Consider the following 24,270-nt stretch of genomic DNA (forward strand, 5'->3'; position numbering starts at 1 on the left):
AGATGTGAGTCATTCTCAGTTCAGCTCATCTGCTAATGTGATTACGCCCACGGCGAGTGCATGCTATTCAAACGCAAATGATCTGAGGCAAACCTGTGAAAAGAGAAACGAAGAGACACATCAACTCGATAAAACTCATCAAGATTAATCAGATTAATGTACTCTACGTCGTCTTGCTACGCTGTGAGGAATAATACTATCGTAATAATTATCCTGGGAAATTTACCTCAGAGGTGCCGGTTTAGTTTCACTTCAAGGATCAATAGATCCAGCTGAGGATTGTGAATAGTAAGTTCATTATTAAGTGCTTTTGTTCTAATCGCGATATGAAGAAGTGTCTGTAAACCGCAAAAAGACTGTTTAAATATGAATCGCATGTCTGTGTGTGAATGAATGAAAGGCACATGCACGTAAACAGCACGCATCTGTGCCATTCACTTGCACTTACATTAGTAAACATTATTTTTACATGAACATCTTCTAGTTTAGCTTTTACCAAACTATATTGCTATACTGAAATGAGTATAAATCGACTGAAATGTTGAAATAAAATGTCTTTGTATAAGCAATGTATTAAACTGCAAATGAACATGTTAAAATAATAAAAACATATAATATATCATAAAATGTTACAGACGAAATATGAATGTTTAGACAAGAGTTTGTTGATTAGTTTTGGACAGATTATAAAGATTTTACTGTTAAAAAAAAAGTCCCGCCACATCAAAAGCTTTTGTTTGCCAATCTCTGCTTGCATGTTAAACATAGTATGGGATGTTTTGTCAAATAAAGTAGGTATATTGAATTATCAACTGTTATTATAGTGTTTGTTCCAATATTCAAACTAATGAATCCTTACCTTTTGAATTACGTATGATAAAATGTATACTTTTTACAAAGATAGACACTTGACCTATTGTTAAAATTGTATTTGTTGTTGTAAGTGTAACCTTTTTAATAAAATGGCAAAAAATATATTTACAAGGTAAATCTAAACTAAACAAAATCTAAATCGGTCAATATAAGCCTTCCCATTAAATCATTTTTGTGTTTTATTAGTGACAAATTTGGGGAGAGGATACATATTCCAAAACTTTCTGAAAATACAGTATGAGAATTAACTGTACAATTACTAGAAATGTTTACCTTGGATATTATACAATTTGCATGTATACAAAAATTCCTTTGTTAATAATTCGTTACACAGAACTTTATTAAATTAAATATGAATCTAAAATGATTCGCACCTTCACAAAATCCAAACATTCAGTGTAAGAGTAAAAAAGTGACACAACATATTTATGATAAGCTTTATTTAGCTTTATTTCGAGTTTTGTCCTTGACAACCCAACTGCATTTGCCGCAAACAGTCTAAACTAAAAGATTGTTTTGGTAATTGTTCTACACATTGTCATATAGATAACCTAAAAATACAGTAGCTTATTAAGGTTAAATCTTGCTGACCACTCATACTAAAAAAATGGGGTAAGCACACTTACATTCTCATTTTCAGAGGTGTTAAATGTGGTTTGATTTGTTAACATTAAAGGGGTGGTATAATGCCTTTTTCACAAGATGTAAAATATATCTATGATGTCCCCAGAGTGTGTGTGAAGTTTTAGCGCAAAATACCCCACAGATATTTTTATATAGCAAGTTAAAGTTGTCACTTTTTGAGGGTGAGCAAAAACGCACCGTTTTGTGCCTGGCCCTTTAAATGCAAATGAGCTGCTGCAGAGGGCGGGGTTTCAAGAGCTCGCGTCTGTTAGCAGCTGCTATTACCTCACGCAGACACACTAAAATGACAGAAACTGTTCTGCCTTTAATGTTAAACGGAGTCAGATAAGGATGGAGAGACTCAAGAAGAAGTGACAACATGTAGAATGCAACAGGACATCTCTGAATGGTTAGTGGATGAATTTATGTTGCTGATGTGGAGTTAACTATCTTCAATTAGGATATTCTGTCATGATAAATCTATAAATTGCTCATATATGCACTGTTGTGAGATGCACACAGAGTGACTTTGTATTGCATGTGAAAAGATGGATGCTAAAGTTTGAGCTGACTCACAAATATACTCTTATACAACAACTTTTCCTCTTCTCAACATGGACTGCGTGTTCCCGGGGGCGGGGTTTATGTAAATTCTAGGGTTAGTGATGTCACTAACTCGAGAGGAATGTCATGTAGTCCCAACCAGCCGTTTGTTGTAGTCCTTTTCTTTAAAAGCAAATATCTTCCTTTGCTTTGAACTTTGAGCGTTGTAACTTTGCAGATGTTGTTTATGCTCAAACAGCAACATTACACACTAACTAAAGTTAGAAAAGTGAAATCACACTCAACCACCCCTTTAATGTATTAGGCTAACTAACATGAACCATGAGCAATACATTTGTTACTGTATTTATTCATCTTTGTTAATCTTAGTTGAAAAAACAATGAACAGCTGTATTTTTGTTACTTCACACGGTGCATTAGGCTAACTAATGTTAAAAAATACAACTTTTGATTTAAATAATGTAGGCTAGCCTAATAGTAAATGGTGAAATTAAAATTAATAAAGATTAATAAATGCTGTAGAAGTGCAGTTTATTAATAGTTCATGTTAACTGATGTAGTTAACTAGTTTAATAAAGGGATCCTTATTGTAAAGTGTTACCGATTTGTTATATAAATGGAATCGGTTCAAAGGAGTCATTAGTTAGCGAATCGGACGTGTCATTAGTGGACTTATACGCTTTGTGTGATTATCCCGGCAGTTAGGACATCGCACAAGATTTGTCAACACCGAAAACGTTTCATCATTGGATAGGTTTTGTTTAATGAAAGTGTTTTTTGTCATCTGAATGGGCAGAACGCTTTTCAGAGACGATAACGTAAAGGTGTTTTTTTTTTGTTTTGTTTTTTTTAGCACAGTTCACACCCAGCGGTAATTCAGGAAAAAAAATATCCGAATGCTCCGTGAAACTTTGGTCTTCCGATCTTTTACCATTGTGTCAATTCTCAATTGATTTAGATTAATATGCGTGAGGGAGCGAGAGAGAGCAAGACAGTTTGAAGACGCGTGACCGGGCCTCTCTCTCTGCTCGTTCTTTCAATAGCCTAATATTCGCCCTATAGAGAGCCTAAGTCCCGCCCCTCCGCTTCCGGCTCATGGGACCTTACTTTGGAAAAAATATGTATGGAAGTCAATGGCGAGAGAACTTATCTTTTTATTCCGTCTGAACTGTGCCCTGAACTACACATATGATGTTTGTCAATTTAAAAGGTAATTATGAAAGTCAAGAAAGTTGCAGTTTGTCATAAAACAGAAGAGTAACGTTTAGTTTTATGTGAAAATCGCTCCATGAACTACATCTCTCGTCTCCCATTATGTACGTCACAAGATCCGTTGCTCGTATGTGTGTATTCTGGCTCAAAACACTCAGGCATGACGGCGTAACGTTACGATTATAATGTAAGACTATAGAAAAAATGACAGACGTTAGCTTCAGTAAAGTTAGCTTCATTCATTGAGAGAAAAGGTATGACGTCGCATGTGAGCCTTCTGGGTTTGTAGTCTTTCTAATTACGTATTTTCACAGTCTTATACCTCAGCAGTTTTACATCAAGCTGCGACTTTCTTGACTTTAAAATGTATCTTTTAAATTGACAAACATCATATGTGTAAATCAGGGCACAATTCAAACGAGATCAAAATATTTGTTGTCTCTCGCCATTGACTACCATACAATATTTTTCCGAAATAAGGTCCCATGGTGGTCGACCGGAAGGGGAGGGACTTAGGCTCTCTATAGCAAGCGCAGCAGTCATCTACATCGCTCACCGATCAAATAAGGCTTTGGCAGCTGCCAAAAATGAGAGATTGACGCGTGAGTGACAGAGATGGAGGGAGAGCAGGGAAAGGAAATGCAGCTAAAAGAATACGCTGAGTTTTTTAAATAGTGTAAAAAACATTTTTTTTTTATATAACAAAATGCAATATGTGGCGGCCGGTGTTGATTCTGTTGCGCACAGCCACAAATAAGTCTATGTGTGGGAAACACTGCTTAAAGACTTAAAAACGTATTCAATTTATTTATAGTTTAACAAATTATGTTTTAGGGCCCTATGAAAAAAAAAAAAACCTGAACTTTTATTTTGATGGTTGCGGTGGAGATCTTTGTGTTTCTGTGTTTATGATATGACGATAGCTTTCCTCAGTTGAAGCGTTAAAAAGCTCATGAAGTTACTCAAAGCGGCTCTGGAGATGTTTATGCAATCATGTCCTCATATAATGATGCGGCTGAGGCTGAAAACAGCGCAAGCGTCACGTGTGCTCCTGTGTTTAAATTAAATCACTTAAATTCATTTAGAGACGCACAGGATTCATTTAATTTTAAATAGTCTTTTTGCGGTTTGAAATTCGATTTGTACTGGCCTGCTTTTTAATTCATCAAAGTTGACAAATTCCGTGACATTGCGCTTTATACAGTAAATTCCATTTTTATGACTGGATTCCGCGATTCCGTCCGTGTTTTCTGCATCGCGGAAATCGCAGGGCCCTATTATATTGAGGTGTTTTGCAACTTCAGTCTAGTGATTTATTGCAACTTCAGCAAAGTCTGCTGCTGCCTTAACTTTGAGAGATAACTGATGTGTGATCAGTGAAGCAGCTCCAGTCAGCAAGGGCTTTCGGTGTGAGTGCAAAACTTTCAGTGCCTTCAGCTTTCCGCGTTGATTGACCGGACTCGTGACTCCCAACAAATCAGATGGGCGGGGACATTGGTCTAATCCACAGAGTGGTGAGTTCAAAAGAGGTGGCTGCATCAGAGCCAAATATAGCGCATTTCAAAAATTAAATTTACTTTATCGGCAGATCGATTTTGAAAATGGCCTATCGGCCAGGCCGATAATCGGTCGACCCCTAATATGTATATGTGTGTTTATATGGCAATTGCCATTAATAGGCCATTTTAATGGCAATTTAAATGGCATTTTAAAATTATGCAATTTAAATGGCAATAAATTCTTGTGGTACCCTCTCAGTGACACACCTGAATGAAAAGCTCATTATGTCGGTCATTGTCTTCTCAGGTGTGAATCGGAGCATTATTCATGATCATTCACACCCCCACGCATATTGTCTTACAAAATTTAAATCAATGTAGGCTAGGGGTGTAACGGTTCACAAAATTCACGGTTCGATACGATACACTTGTGTAACAGTTCGGTACGTTTTCGATACAGCAAAGAAATACCAGAGAAATTTCCTTGATTTAATTTTTTTTTATTATATTTTTATTAAAACTAACGTCATAAAGTATGTTTTTTTTTTACTTTGAGCAATGATGGAGCTATACTTGACTTTTCTTAGGAGCAGCTTTTCTAACAGCTCCTTGGACAAAATGAAATGTAATATTGTAGTAGTTATAAACGGGTTTATTTTAATTCAGATTAACATTTGAGGGCAGCAATTGTATTCATAATGTCAAAATAAAACCGACGTAATGTTACTTGAAAGCATTATAGCCTACTATTCCTGCCAAACTTCCATGGTTACAGTTAGTAGTGTTACTACAGTAAATCCATGGTGAAAGTTGCTGATCTGTGGATACGGAATAGTTCATTCATGGCACAATGTTTCTTCCTGGTTTCCACGTCAGTGCTGTTTGATCCATTAATAACAGAGAAATGTGAATTTCTCACTAGCTCTCGCAGCGATGTTATTACTTCAGTGGCGAATTCAAATGCTTTCTTTACTGGATCTCGCTGTGTAGTAACAGTGCTGCTTGATCAAGATCGGCTTGCGCTGCATTGGTCCAAACTGATAAACGGTCCGTCAACCACGCAATAATGAGTAGCTCAGTTTCGTTCCGCTTGCATTACATTTGCCATTTGATGTTGGTCAATGTTGTGGTCGCGCCAGCATCTCTTACATTGAGCGCGCTTGCCACACGCAACGCGCCTACATTTGAAATAACGAAAAAATGGTCCAACGAACCGTTCGGTTTGAAAATGCGTACCGAAAACCGAAGTCTCGTACCGAACGGTTCAATATGAATGCGTGTATCGTTACACCCCCTAATGTAGGCTATTGTTTTGTGAATGATTAGGCAGGATGATTTTCAGATCATTTTGAAGCAAATACTCTAGGCGACAACATCCATTAGTCAAAAATCTTGTGGACACATTTAGTATGTTTTGTGGCCTTATTTCAGGAACTTACATTTTTTGTTTTTTTCAATAACCATGCATAAACATTCTCTCAAATACAAGCATGTACATGTTGCTCACATATTTTGGTAGCCCTGTTTGTGCTAAATAGTGTAATGACACCTTTGTCATTTAAAGTTTATAAGCAACTGAAAAAAGCACAAATGTCAGGGCATGTCAAAACATCTCAAGGTCCCCAAAAACAGAGGGTTTTTTGCTTTGACCCCAGAGGGTTAAAGCAGTTCATGTGTTGACACATCTATTAAGACGCGATTTATTTTTTTTTTTATTTTTATTTTTTTTTATTTTTTTATAGTTAAACTTTTTATTATATACAGAAATGGACCATGGTGAACTTATTTAGACTGTCTGAAAGCAAAATAGGATTTACAAACTGTTTAATCTAACTTAACCCTCTGATGGTCTTCGGTCACTTCTGACCGAATAATTTTCTGTTTTGAATTTTTAAAAATCACAGCTTCATCGGAAGGTTATGATACTTGGTGACTTTTCTGGGATTAGGTATGTGAATACAAAAAAAAATTGAGGTCATGATCCGAGCATGCTAAGTGGTCGTAAAAAAATTAGTTATGATTTTGGTCTTCGGTCAAAATTACCCCCATAGGAAATGAATGGGAAATTGACAAAAACACAAAAATTCTCTACAAATCAGCCACGATGCAGAAAAAAAATGCTCAGCAATGAAGGGGTGAAGCTCTAAAACATCAAGAGTGAAAAACATAACATAACTAATAATTATAATTAATATATGTATATATAATTAATATAATAATTATTAACATTAGTGAAATAATAATTAATAAAATATTATAAACCTTGGCAAAAAGTATTTGAGAATTTCTAAAAAAATACATTCAATCCACATCTTAAAAGTAATTTGGTCCAAAAACAACTAGAATTCACAAACATCTCCATTTAGAGCTATTAGTCAGGTCCCAAAATAGATAAATAGCCCTGGATAAGATGCAGTAGGCATTTTTGAGGAAAAGTACTTCAAGTGTTGTTTCTATATGATTTTTAGGTGCTGAATCCATTTCTGCCGTATAACAAGTTGTAAACATCACTGTTTTGTCATAAACAATAAAAACAAAATGGCTGCCAAAAAAAAAAGTTTTAATGCATTTATTACAGTTTAAACATTAAACATTAGAACTAAAACTATGCATTCTCAGAATATTTAAACATGTAAACAATGAAAAAACAACATTAACATGAAAGGGATAGTTTTTAATGGCTGCTGGAATTATGCCAAGGAACACTAGGAAGCATATATCAGTGGAAATATGCAATTATGCCCAGCCCGAAGGGGGGGGACTTGGAATACACATGACCCCAGGGGGCTGCATATTGAGAATCACTGGGGTGTCCAGCTGCAGGTGGAATATTTCAAACCCAGGGGTGGCAAGGTAGCTTGCCGAGGGAAAGACACATGCTCAGAGAGGCTTACAGTGGACTACACACGTGGGGGTCGCCCAGAGGCCGTGTTAGGTGTCGCCCAGCCTGCAGATCTACATGTGTCTGTTAGCGAGGCGCCATGCGCTAGAGCCCAAGAGGATGCCACACTCCGGGTGGAGCAGGCTGTCACATCAAGGGGGCATGGTCGACCTTGCTGCTGATAAGCCAAAGCAATGGCGTCCACTATCCAGTGAGACAACCTTTGCTTGGAGAGAGCCTTTCCCTTCAGCTTCCCACCATGACAGACAAAGAGCTGGTCTGAAGTCCTGAAACAATGCATCCTGTCTACGTAAGCATGGAGGGTGCGTACTGGACAGAGCTGTGCCAAGGCTGGGTCTGCATCCTCCAAGGGCAGCGCTTGCAGGTTCACCACCTGGTCTCGAAAGGGTGTGGTGGGAACCTTGGGCACATATCCAGGCCGGGGTCTCAGGATCACGTAAGAGTTAGCCGGTCCAAATTCCAGGCACGCTTCGTCACCCGAAAATGCCTGCAGGTCCCCTACCCTCTTGATGGAGGCCAATGCAACCAGGAGCACTGTCTTCATTGACAGGAACTTAAGCTCCACTGATTGCAAAGGCTCAAAGGGAGCACTCTGCAGAGCAGTTAAAACCACAGAGAGGTCCCAAGAGGGAACGAGAGGAGGGCGAGGAGGATTCAGTCTCCTCGCTCCTCTCAGGAAACTGATGATCAGGTCGTGCTTTCCAATGCACTTACCATCAACTGCATCATGATGTGTGGCAATAGCGGCACCATACACTTTCAGGGTGGAGGGAGACAACCTTCGCTCCAACCCTTCTTGCAAGAAGGAAAGCACGACACTGATCGGGCCTTTCGTGGGTTCTTTAAGTTTAGAAGAACACCAGTTGACAAAGAGGTTCCACTTCAACGCATAGGCATGTCTCGTGGACGATGCTCTAGTCTAGCGGAAGTGATGGTAGCCACCACCGCTGGTGGTAGGGTACTCAAACCTGCCTCGTCCCGTCCAGGAACCACACATGGAGGTTTCAAAGATCGGGACGAGGGTGCCATAGGGTGCCCCGTCCCTGAGAAAGCAGGTTCTTTCTCAGAGGAATTGGCCAGGGAGGTGCTGTCGCGAAGAGTACTAGTTCTTGGAACCAGGTGCGGTTGAGCCAATACGGGGCAACCAAAATTACCTGCTCCTCGTCCTCCCTGATCTTGCGCAAAGTCTACGTAAGAAGGCTCACTGGGGGAAAACGCATACTTGCGGAGGCCCCGCGGCCAGCTGTGCGCCAGTGCATCCGTGCCGAGCGTGCCCTCGGTCAGAGAATAAAACAGGTCACAGTGGCAAGAGTCGTGGGAGGCAAACAGATCTACCTGTGCGTCCCCGAACTGATCCCAAATCAGATGAACCGACTGGGGATGGAGTCCCCATTCTCCAGCGAGAGGCCGAAACCGAGACATATCAGCTGCACGGTTCAGGTCTCCCGGGATATAAATGGCTGGAAGCGACCTCAGATGCTTCTGACTCAATATGAGGAGGTGGCAGGCGAGTTGCGACATACGGCGGGAGCGCAGACCACCTTGTCGGTTGATGTACGCTACTGTGGCGGTATTGTCTGATTGGACTAATACGTGCTGACCCCTGAGCAACGCACAGAAGCGGTGCAGGGTGAGACGTACAGCCAGCAACTCGAGGCAATTGACATGCCAAAGGCGCTGGGGTCTTGTCCAGGAGCCTGCGGCAGCATGTCCATTGCACATGGCGCCCTAGCCCATTATGGAGGCATCTGTTGATACAACAACATGCCAGGAAACTCGTTCTATGGGCACTCCAGCCCATAGAAAACTGAGGTTCGTCCACGGGGTGAAGGTCTGACGGCAGTCACTGGGACTCGGAGCGTGCCGTGTTGCCATGCCCACCTCGGGACTTGATCGCGAAGCCAAAGCTGAAGCGGTCTCATATGAAGCAAGCCGAGCGACGTTACTGCGGCTGCGGATGCCATATGCCCCAGGAGCCTCTGAAATAGTTTCAGTGGAACCGCACTCTTGCCCTCGAACTGACGAAGGCAAATTAGCAGTGACTGCGCGCGCACGCTCATAAGCTGCACGCACATGGCGACCGAGTCGATTTCCATACCGAGAAAAGAGATCCTCTGCACGGAGCAGAGTTTGCTCTTCTCCCAGTTGACCCGAAGGCCCAGACAAGCTAGGTGCCGCAGCACTAGGTCCCTGTGTTCGCAAACCTTGTCTCGAGAGTGAGCTAGGATCAGCCAGTCGTCGAGAGGAACAAGGGCTGCCTCGACAACCTTTGTGAAGACGCGAAGAGACAGGGCTAGCCCGAAAGGGAGAACCGCGCACTGGTATGCCTGCCCCTCGAATTATATATATATATATATATATATATATATATATATATATATATATATATATATATATATATATATATATATATATATATATATATATATATATATATATATATATATATATATATATATATATATATATATATATATATATATATATATATATATATATATATACTGGTATGCCTCATTTGCATATGTAAACATGACATTTCAGAAAACTTGTAATACAAAAAATGTCTGTCTCTATGTAAGTGAAAAACTGGAAAGGTTTTATGGTGATATCTATAACTTAAATTTTTTACCCTATCCACCTGTAGTGTTTTGGCTGTGAATAATGCACCTATTGTTTCAATGACAATTACAAGAAAATGGGACCCTTATTTCAATGTTATACGGTGGATCCTTATTCAGGAGACATTGAACTTTCTAAAAATGTGGTATAACAACTTTTCCTCAAAAATGCCTACAGGGTTACACAATCTTGAAGATTCGGACCTGACTAATACAGGCATCTAGTGGTAAACCCATGCAATATCATTTTTTATTTAATTTTATGATTAACAAATTGATTTTTTTTTTTTTTTCTGAAAGCCTAGTCTCCATTTTACCCGAAAATACTGCATAGAATTTTTTTTTTAAATCATTATTTTCAATGGCAAAAAATGGACTATAAATATTGCATAAATATTAAGTTCAATCAAATTGTCTCAAAATTCTAAATTAAAAAGAATAAATATTATAGAACAAAAATAAATTGCATTGGTTTTTACTGGGATGGAGGAAGTTTCATTTTTAGGTGTCCGGTCACTTCTGACCGGGAAGGCCCCCAATGGGGCTGCTAAACGAAGACCATCAGAGGGTTAAAGTAAAAACGTTACTGTCACTCATCTGTCACAGTTGCTAGGTGACAAGGACAGTCACATGGGCCAGACCATCCCATTTAAAAAAATAAAATGCTCAGTCCGACCTTTGCGGCCTTCTAAAGCATAACCTTTTAAGTCTTTCGAAGGGTGCAGCTTTTGAATTGGGTCACAGCCTTGTGCTTTAAACATCACCACATTTTTCAATGATTCTCAAACGACTCGTCCGATTATTCAGTCTCTCTAAATCCCTCCTCTCCGTGAGCCTTCTCTGCTCTGATTGGCCAGATGGCCCAGTTTGTTGTGGTTGATCTACCGCTTGCAGCGTGTGTCGGAAATTAAACGCCCATTACTATAACTGAACTTCAGCTCCGGAGGTTTCTTCAGCGATTGTGCACACTTAAGACAGTAACGATAGTGTTGATTGTACAATTTTCAATCTGAGCGCGAGTCCAATGATGAAACATGGAAGAACTTACACGAACCTCCATCGGAAGGTTGACTTTGAGTAGCGTATCACTGAGAAACGTCCTGCTAGTTTGACGTACATTGAGATGTTGCAATTGTAATTCCTCCCCATCAGAATTAACAAGTGTATGTCCATGAACAAACTGTATTTCTAATTTATTGCAGTTCACATCAGAGAACTGTATCAATATCAGCTCATACGGTACATTAGCCGAGCACTAACGTGAATGAGTAATGATTGTTTTACAAACTTTAATGTAACATCAAAGTTGTAAGAATGACTCGCAATCTGCATTAATGGACAGAATTGGAATATTAGGTAATAGCGGGCCCACAGCTGCTTGGCAGAACTATTTGAGTAAGACAATAATAGCACAAGTTAGCTGAGACCTACACAATATAAAACCCAAAATTACATATTTTACATGTTACAACTACAACACCCGGTAGAAAATATATACATCAATGTTTAATCATACTTACAGGTTGTGATTCTGAGGAGCAAGCTGGTCCAAATAAACTGGGTACTGACTAGGGGTGTGATGAGATGCTTGGCTCACAATAGGAGACGAAAAAAAAAACTTCACTGTATTAAGTTTAACTCCCTGAGATTTGAGAAGCAAAAAAATGATGTAGCAAATTAGCTCTATGAAATATTAATCAATAATAACCGGTTATAATTGATTATGAATATTTGGATCAGTTAATATAATTAACTTAATGTTGTAAATTAATATTACAATCAATTAACCCGTTTGTCTCGTGAAAAGTGTTAATTGTTTATTAATTCTAAGAAATGTACATTTCCGGGGCATGGGAAATTTTTCTTTCTTTACAGTACAACTAAGAGCAAGTAGTCAAGATCTATGATTAGAGACTCCAGATATGAGCTTGAGACACGGACAACTTTACGTATGACATGACCAAGATTGTATAAACTAGACTAAACCCTTAAACTACTCTAACATACATATACATACATACATACATGCATACAGTCTACCAAGGGAAAGAGAGCTAAAGCAGAATACAGGAAAGCAAGAAGTTATAGCATTGTTTAAAATTCAGCAGATCAACAGCCTTGAGCAAACCATCAGTTTAGTGCTAACACACCCTTTTTTAAAAGGGGTAAGGATACTTAATGTATCAAATGAGACTAAGTTTGATACTTGCATGTCTCACCTATTTTTAATTAAAACTGTCCTAATGCAATTTGTTGAGGCTCCAGTTGATCTTTGCTGATGTTGTCTTGATGAGAGAACCAGTGGTAGTCAGAGGATCTTTGGTGAATGGAAAGACAAGGCCGCAGCCTGGCACAAGCTTGGGGGTCCTTAAACTTCTAGTTCAATCTTCACATCAGGATTCCAGAAAAGGACTAAGAGTAAGAAGGTTGATCTTGTGATCAGTGATTTTTAAAGCGTGAAGATGTCGCACCCTCAGGAGGTGTGTGAGCCAATAAGTTTTCCCTTTGGAGGGACATTTTTACGACCCATTGTGTTCTAGCAGGGCATTTGAATATGTAATTTCATTGGGTGTTTAACCCCCTGAGGTCGGCTATCGCGCCGGCGCGATAGGCTCGTTTTTTTCCTTATCAGTGCAAAAAAGAATCAATTCTAATATTAGTTTTTATCTTATATGCTTGTGTTATACATCAATCGATCCTGTTAAGTGTGTATTATTTTTGTGTATACTCACAATAAAAGCAAAGTGTTGTGCTTTTTGCCAAATAAAGAAAAATAAACATGATGCGAGTTCTGCTTTCTCTCTGTTAGTGTAGTCCATTCTGAAATGCGTCCGAAAATGAACCATAACTCAGTGAATACTCAGTCAAACAGGCATACAGACACACAGGCATGAAGCTTGAGTTCTCTTCTTTTAAATGAAGTAATTTTTATAAAAAATATTGTTTATGTAATCTGTATGAAAAGAGAGAGATGTCAGTCATTCTCATCTCAGCTCATTATGTTTTAATCTGCCCGGCCCACGGAGAGCGCGCGCTTTTCAAATGCAAATGAATGAGGCAATCCATGCAAACTGTGAACGCTCCCATATCAGCTCGAGAAAACACATCAAGTTTATTCAGATCATTGTACTTGTTTATACTGTCTCGCAGCGCTTTGAGGAATAATAATGGAAAATGTACCTCAGAAGTGCTGGTATTTCGAGGAGCAACGGATGGAATACTGTAGTAAGTTTTTTTTCATTCTCAAGTGAATCGCGTTTCGTGTGTGTGAATGAATGAACGGCAGAAATGCGCGCTGTTTACCACAGCTCGCAAAAAGACAGTTTAAATTTGAATCGTGTGTGAATGAATGATCTGCTTTTAGCAAACTGTATTGCTATACTGAGATGAGTAAAAAATCTACTGAAATATGTTGAAATAAAATGTATTTGTATAAGCAACGTATTAAACTGCAAATTAACATTTATATTCCTTATAATAAAAACGAAAGACCTATGTTACAGACATGAAAGACAACATTTCGTTGACTAGTTTTGGATGGATTATATTTTTTTACTGTAAAATATTTGCCACCTCAAAGCTTTTGTTTGCCAATTTTTGCTAATTTGTTAAATATAGTATGTTTTGTCAATGTAGGCTATGTTCAAAGTAATGAATCCTTAACTTTGAAATATGTATGATAAAATGTATACTTTAGTTTTTACAAAGAAAGATTACACTTGAATTGTTGTTGTAATTGTAACCTTTTTAATAAAAAAATATATATTTACAAGGTAGATGTAAACAAATTTTAAAAGGTAAATATAAGCCTTTTCTTTAAATAATTTTTATTGTGTTTTATTATTGACAAATTTGGGATGCTTCCAACTGTGAACCAATGCTCTTGCATTCTTTCTTGTGGCTCAGTCACACACCTGAATGAATTGCTCATTAAGTATGTGGGCCCCATTGTCTCCTCAGGTGTGAACCACTAAATATGTATGATGGTGTTGGATCGTTGACGCCCTTTGCGCATATTACCTTTCCAAACAAAGTGTTTTACAAGATTTAAATCAATGTATTGATTTATGTGAATGATTAGGCAGGATGATTTTCACATCATTTTGAAGAAAAAACTCTAGGCAATGACATCCATTAGTCAAAAGTCTTATTGACACATATTTAGTATGTGTTTTGTGGGCTTATTTCAGAAACTTTAGTTTTTAGTTTTTTCAATAACCATGCATAAACATTATTCTCTCAAATACAAACATGTACATGCATGTTGCTCACATATTATGGTAGCCCTGTTTGTGCTAAATAGTGTAATTACACCTTTGCCATTAATGTTTATAAGCAACTGAAAAAAGCACAAATGTCAGGGCATGTCAGAACATCTCAAGGACCCCAAAAACCCCTTAGACCCCAGAGGGTTAAGAAAAGAATCTTCAAGATTCTTATACTACTAATGCGTCACAAAGTTAGCGTAATGTAAATGAACAAAATGGGGGACGAAGATTGGGGTTTCAGGGCTCCAGACTAACTTTTTTTATTAGGAGCGCTGTAGCCCCTGACTTAATTTTAGGAGCGCAAGCAGAAAATTTAGGGGCACACCTTCACATTTTCCCCCTAAATAACTATTACAGACAAATGCTTTGATAATAAATAGATTAAGCGTACAGAAATTATGGTGCAGTTTTATTTTAAGATCACAGGGCTCCAGACTAACATCTGAGGGCCGCGGCTCTAAGTTCTACAGAAAGTATTTGGTAGCACTGTGGGATGACAAAGCACTGAGCTTAATTTGAGGTGTATAGATAAAGTTAAATTTAATTATTATCCTTCATAATGTCTTAATATTATTTCAAAAGCAAAATGAGTGACAAAATAGATATTAGGGAGTGAAAATAGCCAATAAGCACCCTCAGCAGCTGTGTACAATGGTAATTTAGTCTTTTAAAAAAAAAAGTGTGAGTTTTCCTACTTCTTGAAACTTTCAGTTTTATAAATAGACAATCTTTAAAGGATGAACAAAAATGTTTTGGTCGTCACATTAAAAAAAAAAAATCATTTTAATAGGATATAGTTTTGAAGTGCTGTAAAAAGATGTGTAGGCTACTTTCATAACCACAGTATACCATAGTTATAGTTATGCCTGGTTCAGAATACGCAATTTTTTTTGTCTGTTACTATAGTCAATGTATCAGATTACACGATTTCGACTCCTAGAAATCTTGTCATGTCCTGGACAAGAAACATTGTCAGACTACACATTGCTTTACGACCAGTCATTTCGAGCCGTCTCACACACATATTCACTCGCACATGTACACACGCACTCACTCACATACAGGCACATAGACTAACGCACGCACGCACGCACGCACGCACGCACACACTCACTCACTCACTCGCGCACACACTCTCTCACTCTCTCTCGCTCGCTCGCTCGCTCACTCACTCACTTGTGCGCGGGCGCACTCACACACACACACACTCATTCACTCGCGCGCACACACACACACACACTCACACACACTCATTCACTCGGAACCCTTCATGGAGGACCGTTAAAAAATTAAACATGCTAGTCTTCTTGTCGTGATGTCGTAAACAAAGCATCGCACACGCGACGTCGGTTGTCGCCCACTATGAACGAGATGAAATTTACTGGTCGCACATGTGCAACTGGATGTAAAATTTAGTCGCACACTCTGAAATTTTGGTCGCAAAATGCGACCATTTGGTCGCAGTCTGGAGCCCTGGGTTTATAGAGACCAAACATGCCACATGATTTTGGTAAACCATTGTATGCCAAGTCTGAAACATTAACCCAATAGAGTTTACAAGAATACATAGGCCAAACCACATAAAAGGAAATTCATGAGATGGGGAAAATTAGATACATGTTTACACATTTTCCTTGAGCTTGGGAAAGGCGCTATATAAATTAAACTTATTATTATTATTATTATTATTATTATTATTATTATTATTATTATTATTATTATTATTATTGTTTTGTGGTGCAAACGAGCCCCATTCAGTCTCAGTCCCTCCATGCACACATTCACACCTCTCCAGCCTGGTTATGGCTCTAAATATGCATTTCTTTTGTCTGCATTATAGCTACTAACGACTGGCTATTCACAGGCTATTCATAGAGTTTCAATCCCTAATTTCTTTTATCAAAGTTCTCACTGTATCTAGCTGTATCAAATGCCCTTCTGGAATAAAGAAACATTTCAGGAAGCATTCCTAATTAGAAAAAAATCATAAGAATAACGGCTATGTGGCAGGTGCACCCAGAGCTAGCTAGCATGTTAGCTTAGCACACCATCAATACACGACAATTTATGAGATTATAACCATGTTTGTGCTCCAAACTTACTTTATAACGCAAGTCGAGTGTTTTAAATAATCTTCTTTGATCTAATTTGGCTTCAGATAAAAAAATCAGACAGAAAATATATTTTATAGTATTCTGCACAATGATAGTCTATATAGATTAGCATTACATTATAAATATAATCTGTTATTATGAAAATACCTGGCATGGCTTGACAAACACAGGTAACTCAAATATTTTTGCAATCATGTTTGTCTTCAAAACATCTTTATCTGCATATTACTGCGATCTCTGATAGCTTTGTGTGTGTTCCTGGCTTCCTGGAATGTCACAGGATCATGGCTCTTCTTCATTTTCCATATATGGACTATTATTGTGCATAGGGTGCCCTCAGGCTGTTGGTATGAATTGAAAACACAGTAAATCAGCGTATACAGCGCTCATAATGATTACATCGATGCATTTGGGTATAAATTCAATAAATATTATTCCTGTCTATAGAAATATGATGTAAACCTATGAGAATCTATCAATATTTCTCCAAATCTGCACATTTTTGAGCTAAAAGCCCTGAGGGACGTTATTTTGTCAAGCGCTGTCATGACGACAGCACAGTTTTTTTTATGAATGGGAGCTGCTGACGCGCATAATTCATATTATAGGTGTCGCCTTAGTTTTTCATTTCATAACTCCTGACACAAATTAAGAAATAACTGTCGCTATAAGTTTCTTAGAATACAATAGTGCTCAAATACTGAAACTTGAGTCTTATATCTTTTTAATGATGTATAGTTTGTCAAGGTATAACATTAAATCTGATAGTAACTTTGAACTAAATAATAAAAAAAACGCTTCAGTGTGCGGGCGCACTGGCAACGGTTAACAGGTTAACCCCGGATTCTTTGCAGCTTCATTTGGAAGTGAAAATAGAACAATTTTTATATTTTACGGACAACGTAGAACAGGCAGGCATTATGCAAATGTTACCCAGTGACGTGTAGCCTTAAAGGAGCATAAAGCATAATGTAAAGCATAAAAATACTAATGTTTGCAGATATTTAGGAAAAGAGTAAGTTCACATACTCGTTTCTCTGAAAAACACTTCTACAGACAGTTATTTTACTTATTGTTTTACACGTTCCATGTTGTCAGTCAGGTTTTGTTTTGGTCTGTGTTCTCACCCACTGCCTGTTCACCCAATAGTATTTCGACACCCCGGGATGCCAGTTGGCAGAGAACACAGCGTGTCGCAGCGTTGGAAACGAGCAAACAAACTGGTCAGATATTGCAGATTCCACACAACTTAAAAAGCCTCTGTATCCATCTAAAAATATTTATGAACGAGAGCATATTAACACGCGGATAAATCAATTCATTAACTTACAATCTGTAAGTCTCCTCGGTTTTCATGGTCAATTGCGCTCACTCCTGTTGCGTGTCCTCAAACTGGCAACCCGTGTGAGCGTCGAGACTGAGGAAGGGGCGGGGGAAACAATGGTCTGATATTTTGAATTTGCCCTGCAGTACCTATTTGTCATTCTTACATACAGCACCTTTTTACGCAGTGGGATTAGAATTCCTGGTGACTCGTTTAAGTGGTTCAGGGCCAATTCTTTCTTTTGGGAGACAATAACTTTATCTTGCACTTCTGATTTTACAAATTTTCAGACCGTTTACATTCACAGCCAGCTAAATTACACGCTGCAAGAAAGGTAATATTAGAAAAAGCATAATAGAGGCACTTTAAATTTAGGCTTCACACTTACAAATGATGCTGTTACTAACACTGGTCTGCATTTGTGTGTATATACTAGAGATCCTCCGATCAGGATTTTTTCAGCTGATTACAGATTTTTATTTTTTGTCATCGACCGTCTGATAACTATCTTGATCAATCAAGCTTTATGTAAGTTATGATTTTATCTCTGAGTCTCAAGAGTTTTTTTTTTTTAGATAATACCACAGTACTGCTATAGATTGTTTTAATTGAGAATCAAATAAGCACAACAAATGTACATTTTACAATGAACATTTTAATTGCCCTTTTAAAAATAGGGCTTCTGCAACACACTATCCATATTAGGATATTCTGGTTTATTAAAGAGCCTACAAGATTTAATGTCAAACTGAACATAATTACAACCCATAAGATATAACTAAACATTGTTCAATATGTGACTGAGGACAAAAACATAGAAACACTGCAACTCCTAAGGCCAATTCACACCGCACCGACAAATGCCAACAAACAACAAACTAATTGGCTGTTGGATTTAGAATTTCATGAAAAATAACGGTCACATTCACACTCACTGCCCCAACAGACAGAAAAAACGCTGATTGAGTTTGTTGGGTGTAAACAAACCTTGGCTAACGCCAACGGGAAACACACTGATCCGACAATACCCAACAAACGTGTTTATTGGCGTTGGTCTGTGCGGTGTGAATTTGCCTCTAATTGAACTAAATGAGTAGTCTGTTGCAAAAATCAGGAATATTATTCATCAAGTGCTGAGTGTCCTTCCTATGTTCTACTTAAGTTGGAAAGGCAGGATTCTTATAAATTCGAGCTGTCATGCATTTTGGCGTGATGGTCTATTCTTTTCATCCAAAACACATGCGGCTCTACTGAATAGTAACTCGCCATCAGCACTCGAGCACTAAACATCAATCACTATAAATAAAAATACAATAAATTGCATGAAGTAATTAAATGTGCAAAAATTGTTTTGTAGTTAAGAGCAATGAAAGACAGTTTGATTAACATGAATGGCAAGGACGGCATCAGCTTTATTAGCATATTTGATTAACATGAATGGCAAGGACGACATCAGCTTTATTAGCATGTTTTCATGTTAACACCGAATGCGCTGTTTACGTTCACTTAAGACACAAATGACTGTTTACGAAGATACTCCCGAAAACGGGCATTTTGACACGTGTATTTGACCTTTCAAGCCCAGAAAGATAAGCACTCATGTGCTGTGTGAGCAGTAGCTTTTTTTTTGTGTGTTCAAGGTGTGCTCAGAACCCATTTCCTAGACCAGGGGTCTCCAACCTTTTTTCATTTGAGAGCTAATTTTTAAAAATGAAAGTGGACGAGAGCTACTCATGTAATACAATACTTAAATCTCTTAAATAATGTCTCATAACTCTCATATTAACAACTATCCAAACTGTTTTAGACCTAAAATAGTTTTTGTAGGCCTATATAAGTCACCCTTAAATGTCAGAGAAAAGAACAGAATCAGAGATTAAAAAAAATTATAGAAAATTGTACTTTGCATATTATACAGTAAAAACTCATAATTATAGTTGATTTTATAGTGCATGATAACTAGAGATGAAATGGCATGAAAATTTCATTTCTTGATAATAGTGACCAAAATGAGCAAGGTTATCACAGAATCCTGTTCAAAAAGTACTAATACTAAACAATAAAATCAGTTCACCAAGTTTTATGTCGAAAACCAGCAAATAACAAATAAACTTAGCATCAATATGCACTTTTTGTTTACATAAACATTAAAATAATAACATTAAAAATGATGGCCAGATTTTAAAGGAGTGTCTTGCAACATGTTATCTACTAACATGTACAAGTTCAAATAAAGTTTTGACAGTTTTTATAAAAAGATAAACCTCGCATATTTCAGAATTTAAATAATTTTTATAAAAAGAATGTCAAAAAAGATAAATTACTGACATTTAAAATGCACATTAGCTTATAAGCTAATGTGCATTTTAAATGTCAGTAATTTATCTTTTTTGACTCATATTATCAATAGTAAAATTCAGTCTGATTTTCCTGTGGCGTCTGTCGTTGCTATGCAACCATGCCCTGTGCTCTCCACAACGACAAAGAAGTTTTAAGAGCTAATGGATTTCCACCACCGAAAAATGCTTGCTGTAGCTCTGCTATATTTATTGACGGAGAAGAAAAAAACACCCGTAGTTTAGGTGCACCTCCATCCGTCATGTTGACTCACTGCGCCTGGAGAAAATGAGCGTGCCGCTTCAATTATTTGAAATAACGAACTTGAACGCACAAAAGACGCGATATGTGAACGGCCCTTGCCGAGCTACCTCCAATCAGGCCACGAGCTACTGGTATCGTGTTGGAGACCCCTGTCTTAGACTGTGCGCACACACATCGAACAAGCACTGTTTCGCTGCTTACTGCACGTGAGCCTTGCGATTTGTTAAATCACAAGGCTTAAAAAGGCATTGTATCTTGTAGGGCTGTAACGATATGCAATATGAAACCAAAATCGCGACACTCAGATCCACGAACCTGTCACGGTGTGAGAAGGCAGAATTGTGACATCCCTTCCAACTCCAAGAGATATCCTTCCCGTCCAGATCCAATGCTACCACATCTTTAAATTACTATTAGTATTATTTGAAGTTAACATTATAAAATACGTAGACCTAAACCACAACTAGTTATGGATAAATTCTTTAAAATTGGGCAATTCCAGCATTATGGATGTGACATTTGCAGTCAAAACTTGTAATATAAATTATCAGAAAATGCATTTAATACCAATATATTGAAACGTCTGTTTATATATCCAAACTCCCTTAATAAAGGATTCCAGACATTAGAATAATATCAGTCTACACATGCGTTTTGTATTTAATGAGGGAAATACACATGCGTTTCGGAAGTGACAACTTTTAGGTGGCAAAATATTTAGTAATTGTGATTACTGCGCAAACCAAAAGTAATACTACCCACCGGATGAAGAAGGGTTGGCTCTCCACAGAACAGAATTCATTTTATAAAAATTAGTGTTCGCATTTGAGGAAAAAACAATGTTACGGGCGTGACCGCTCTAAAGCGGAACTAAAAGACTGCTTTAAAGCTTTAAAACTTTAACAGAGACCTCAAACAGAAAACACAAAGCCTTTCTTAAAAGTGAATTTCATTTTGTATTAATTGTATCTTAATTTTAATCAATGTTGCATCAACCAATTTCTTGGATTTAATTAGTAAATAACACTGAGGCGCCGGCGCGTGAACTGGAGCTAGTCCCATAAATTAACCGAAACTCAGCGTATAAGGTAGCCTACTTGCCTCACAGACCTCAGAAATTATTTCTATAGAAAACCGAAAACTGCTCTTTGCTTATGTAATCCGTCTGAAATGTGCATTTCTCTCTGGCGCATTCACTACTGCGAAGATCGCGAGTCAGCATCGTCAACTTCATCTTTGTAGCAAGATGCACTCAAATCATGATACAAACCGAATCGTGGGTTTGGTGTATCATTATAGCCCTAGTATCTTGAGACCGCATAGCAGCTCCATTGCTGATGACACGACTGTGGCTCTAAAGTCTGACGTCATCAATTTGCGATTGGATTATGAAATCGGCCAATTTTAGTGACTCCTGAATAGTCAAAGATTGTGATTATCAGCCAATGCAGATTTACTGAAGCATCCCTAGTATATACACGGTGTATATTCAGTTTCTCAATGCACCTGCTGTTGATAAAGTTCCTTGCCCCATGAACAAAAGTTAAACTGCCTGTTTAATTCCTCAGATTCAAGGCAAAAGGATGTTCTACTCTGTAAGAGTACTTTACTTTGATCGCCTTTTAATGAGGACATTTTCCGGCACTGCTACCTGTCATTCTGCCATCCTGCCACACGATGTACCTTCTACAGGAGAATCACCCGAAGTTATCTGTGGAAAGTCATATGTGATTGTAAAACTACTAGCCAAGACGATTAAAAATGTTAAAGTTTTGGGTGAGTACTTGTTACTGATGAGTTACACCAATAATTGTGGACTGTCGCAGTTTAATGTAACATTCCAACTATAATAATGATGCAAAGAACAAATGTAAAATAGCAACTGTTTTGAAAGAAATATTTATGAGCAGTAAAAGACAATTCCTGTCAACTTTTTTTCTCAAGATGTGTCCAGGCAATTGCCTCGTCCAGTCCTTTGGAAAAGTCACCATATTGTATACGTCAAAGTGAAACGCTCAGCGATTGAGGTATGAACCGGTTTCACTGAACAATTGCGTTTTGCTACAGTAAGTTTTGTTGTCTCTACTTATTTTGCAATCTATTTGATTTTGCCAACTCTCTAAAGGGCGGTTTTCTCCAGTTGGATTATCTTGATGTGACTGGAAAGTCACAGACAATCACAGTGTCCTGTGTTCACCATACGTTCCCTTTTAAAAAGGCCATCAGAAAACGAAGACAATACCCATTTGATTTTATTTCGGAATATGGTCCAATACCGACAGTTCCAGATTGGGCAGACATTAACCCAGATTGGGCAGCAATCGCTCCCCCTTTACAGACTATCATGCCAACTGGAATATCTGCTCATTCAGAATCTAGTTCTCCTAGTATTGTCACTACTGGGCCATTTGACATTACACCTGATGCAAGAGTAGCTGAAGGTCTAGATTTTGATTTGTTGGAAGACTGTGTCAACCCCACAGTTTCCTTCGAGCTACTTGAGCAAACTCTTGGTACAGCTCCCAAAACACCACCATGCACAGGTAGACAGCCAAGCAGAATCACTGAAACTGGAACTGCTGTTGATGCTAATGTAGAGAGTGCAACAGATTTTGGTCTTTTGTACTTTGGTTTACCCAGTCTTCCATTTTGGGAAAATGAAGAATCTCCTGAAATGACCCAGAGGAAACTTCCATCAAGCACACCTACACATCCAGACCCCACTACAAGGACCAACACTGTTCCCTTCAGGGCACCTGAGATTACTCTTGGTACAAACCAGAAAGAAGAACCTTTACCTGCTGCTACACAGCCAAGAAGAATCACTGAAACTGTAACTACTGCTGTTAATGTTGATGTAGAGTGTGCTACTGATTTTGGTCTTTTGGAGTCGGTCATTCCCAATATTCCATTTGGAGAATTTGAAGAAATCCCTAAAATGATCCCCTACACCCCTACACATCCTACACATCCAGACCTTACTACAAGGACCAACATAATGCCTGAAATTACTCTTGGTACAACCCAGAAAGAAGGAACCTCACGTGGTGCTTCACAGCCAAGCAAAATCATCAAAACTCCAACTACTGCTGTTGATGCTGATGTAGAGTGTGCAACGTTTCCTGGTATTTTGGACTCTGTCTTACCCACTGTTCCATTTGGAGAATTTGAAGAATCTTCTAAAATGACCCAGTGGACACTGCCATCAAAGCCTCTTGCACATCCAGACCATGTAACATTTAAAACCACAACCAAGATAGCAGAAGTAACTGCAATTTCTTGTAATGCTAGTGATGAATTTAACTTTCATAGGGGTTTCTCGGATATACCATTGGGACCTTACAGACCCATTACAACCACAGCAGCAACACATGCCAACCTCGAATCAACTCCGGTCTCTAGAGCGACCACACTTCCGACTACAGAGGGAGCTTGGGAAATTGGCACTGCTGGTGAAACAATGTCTCCAATCACCACTCCGCCTGAATCATTGTTTAAAATGACAACCTCAGTTAGTTCAACGGCAGTTATATTAGAAAAATTCACAACTGTAATAACAGCCTCAGCTGTAAATGTTCATGGCTTAACATCTGCTGTTGAAACCACAATGGCTCAAACTACAACTTATACAGAGAGTACTACCCTAGGCAGCACTTCTCCAGAAACTA

At 38.3% G+C, this 24,270-nt stretch overlaps 1 protein-coding gene across 1 annotated transcript in view; it reads left to right on the top strand.

Moving 5' to 3' along the window:
- LOC308706374 (uncharacterized protein) overlaps positions 1-24,270 on the top strand; it is a gene marked incomplete at its 3' end in the record, with an annotated part of 43,545 nt that overhangs the window by 18,917 nt on the left and 358 nt on the right. Inside the window, exons 4-6 of the mRNA XM_081391968.1 lie at positions 22,171-22,378; positions 22,547-22,629; positions 22,728-23,834. Of these exons, the coding sequence (XP_081248094.1) occupies positions 22,171-22,378; positions 22,547-22,629; positions 22,728-23,834 (1,398 nt within the window). The remainder of the gene's footprint in view (positions 1-22,170; positions 22,379-22,546; positions 22,630-22,727; positions 23,835-24,270) is intronic.

The sequence above is a fragment of the Scardinius erythrophthalmus genome (assembly GCF_964197995.2).
Source record: "Scardinius erythrophthalmus genome assembly, chromosome: 18".
In the NCBI taxonomy this organism is placed as follows: domain Eukaryota; kingdom Metazoa; phylum Chordata; class Actinopteri; order Cypriniformes; family Leuciscidae; genus Scardinius; species Scardinius erythrophthalmus.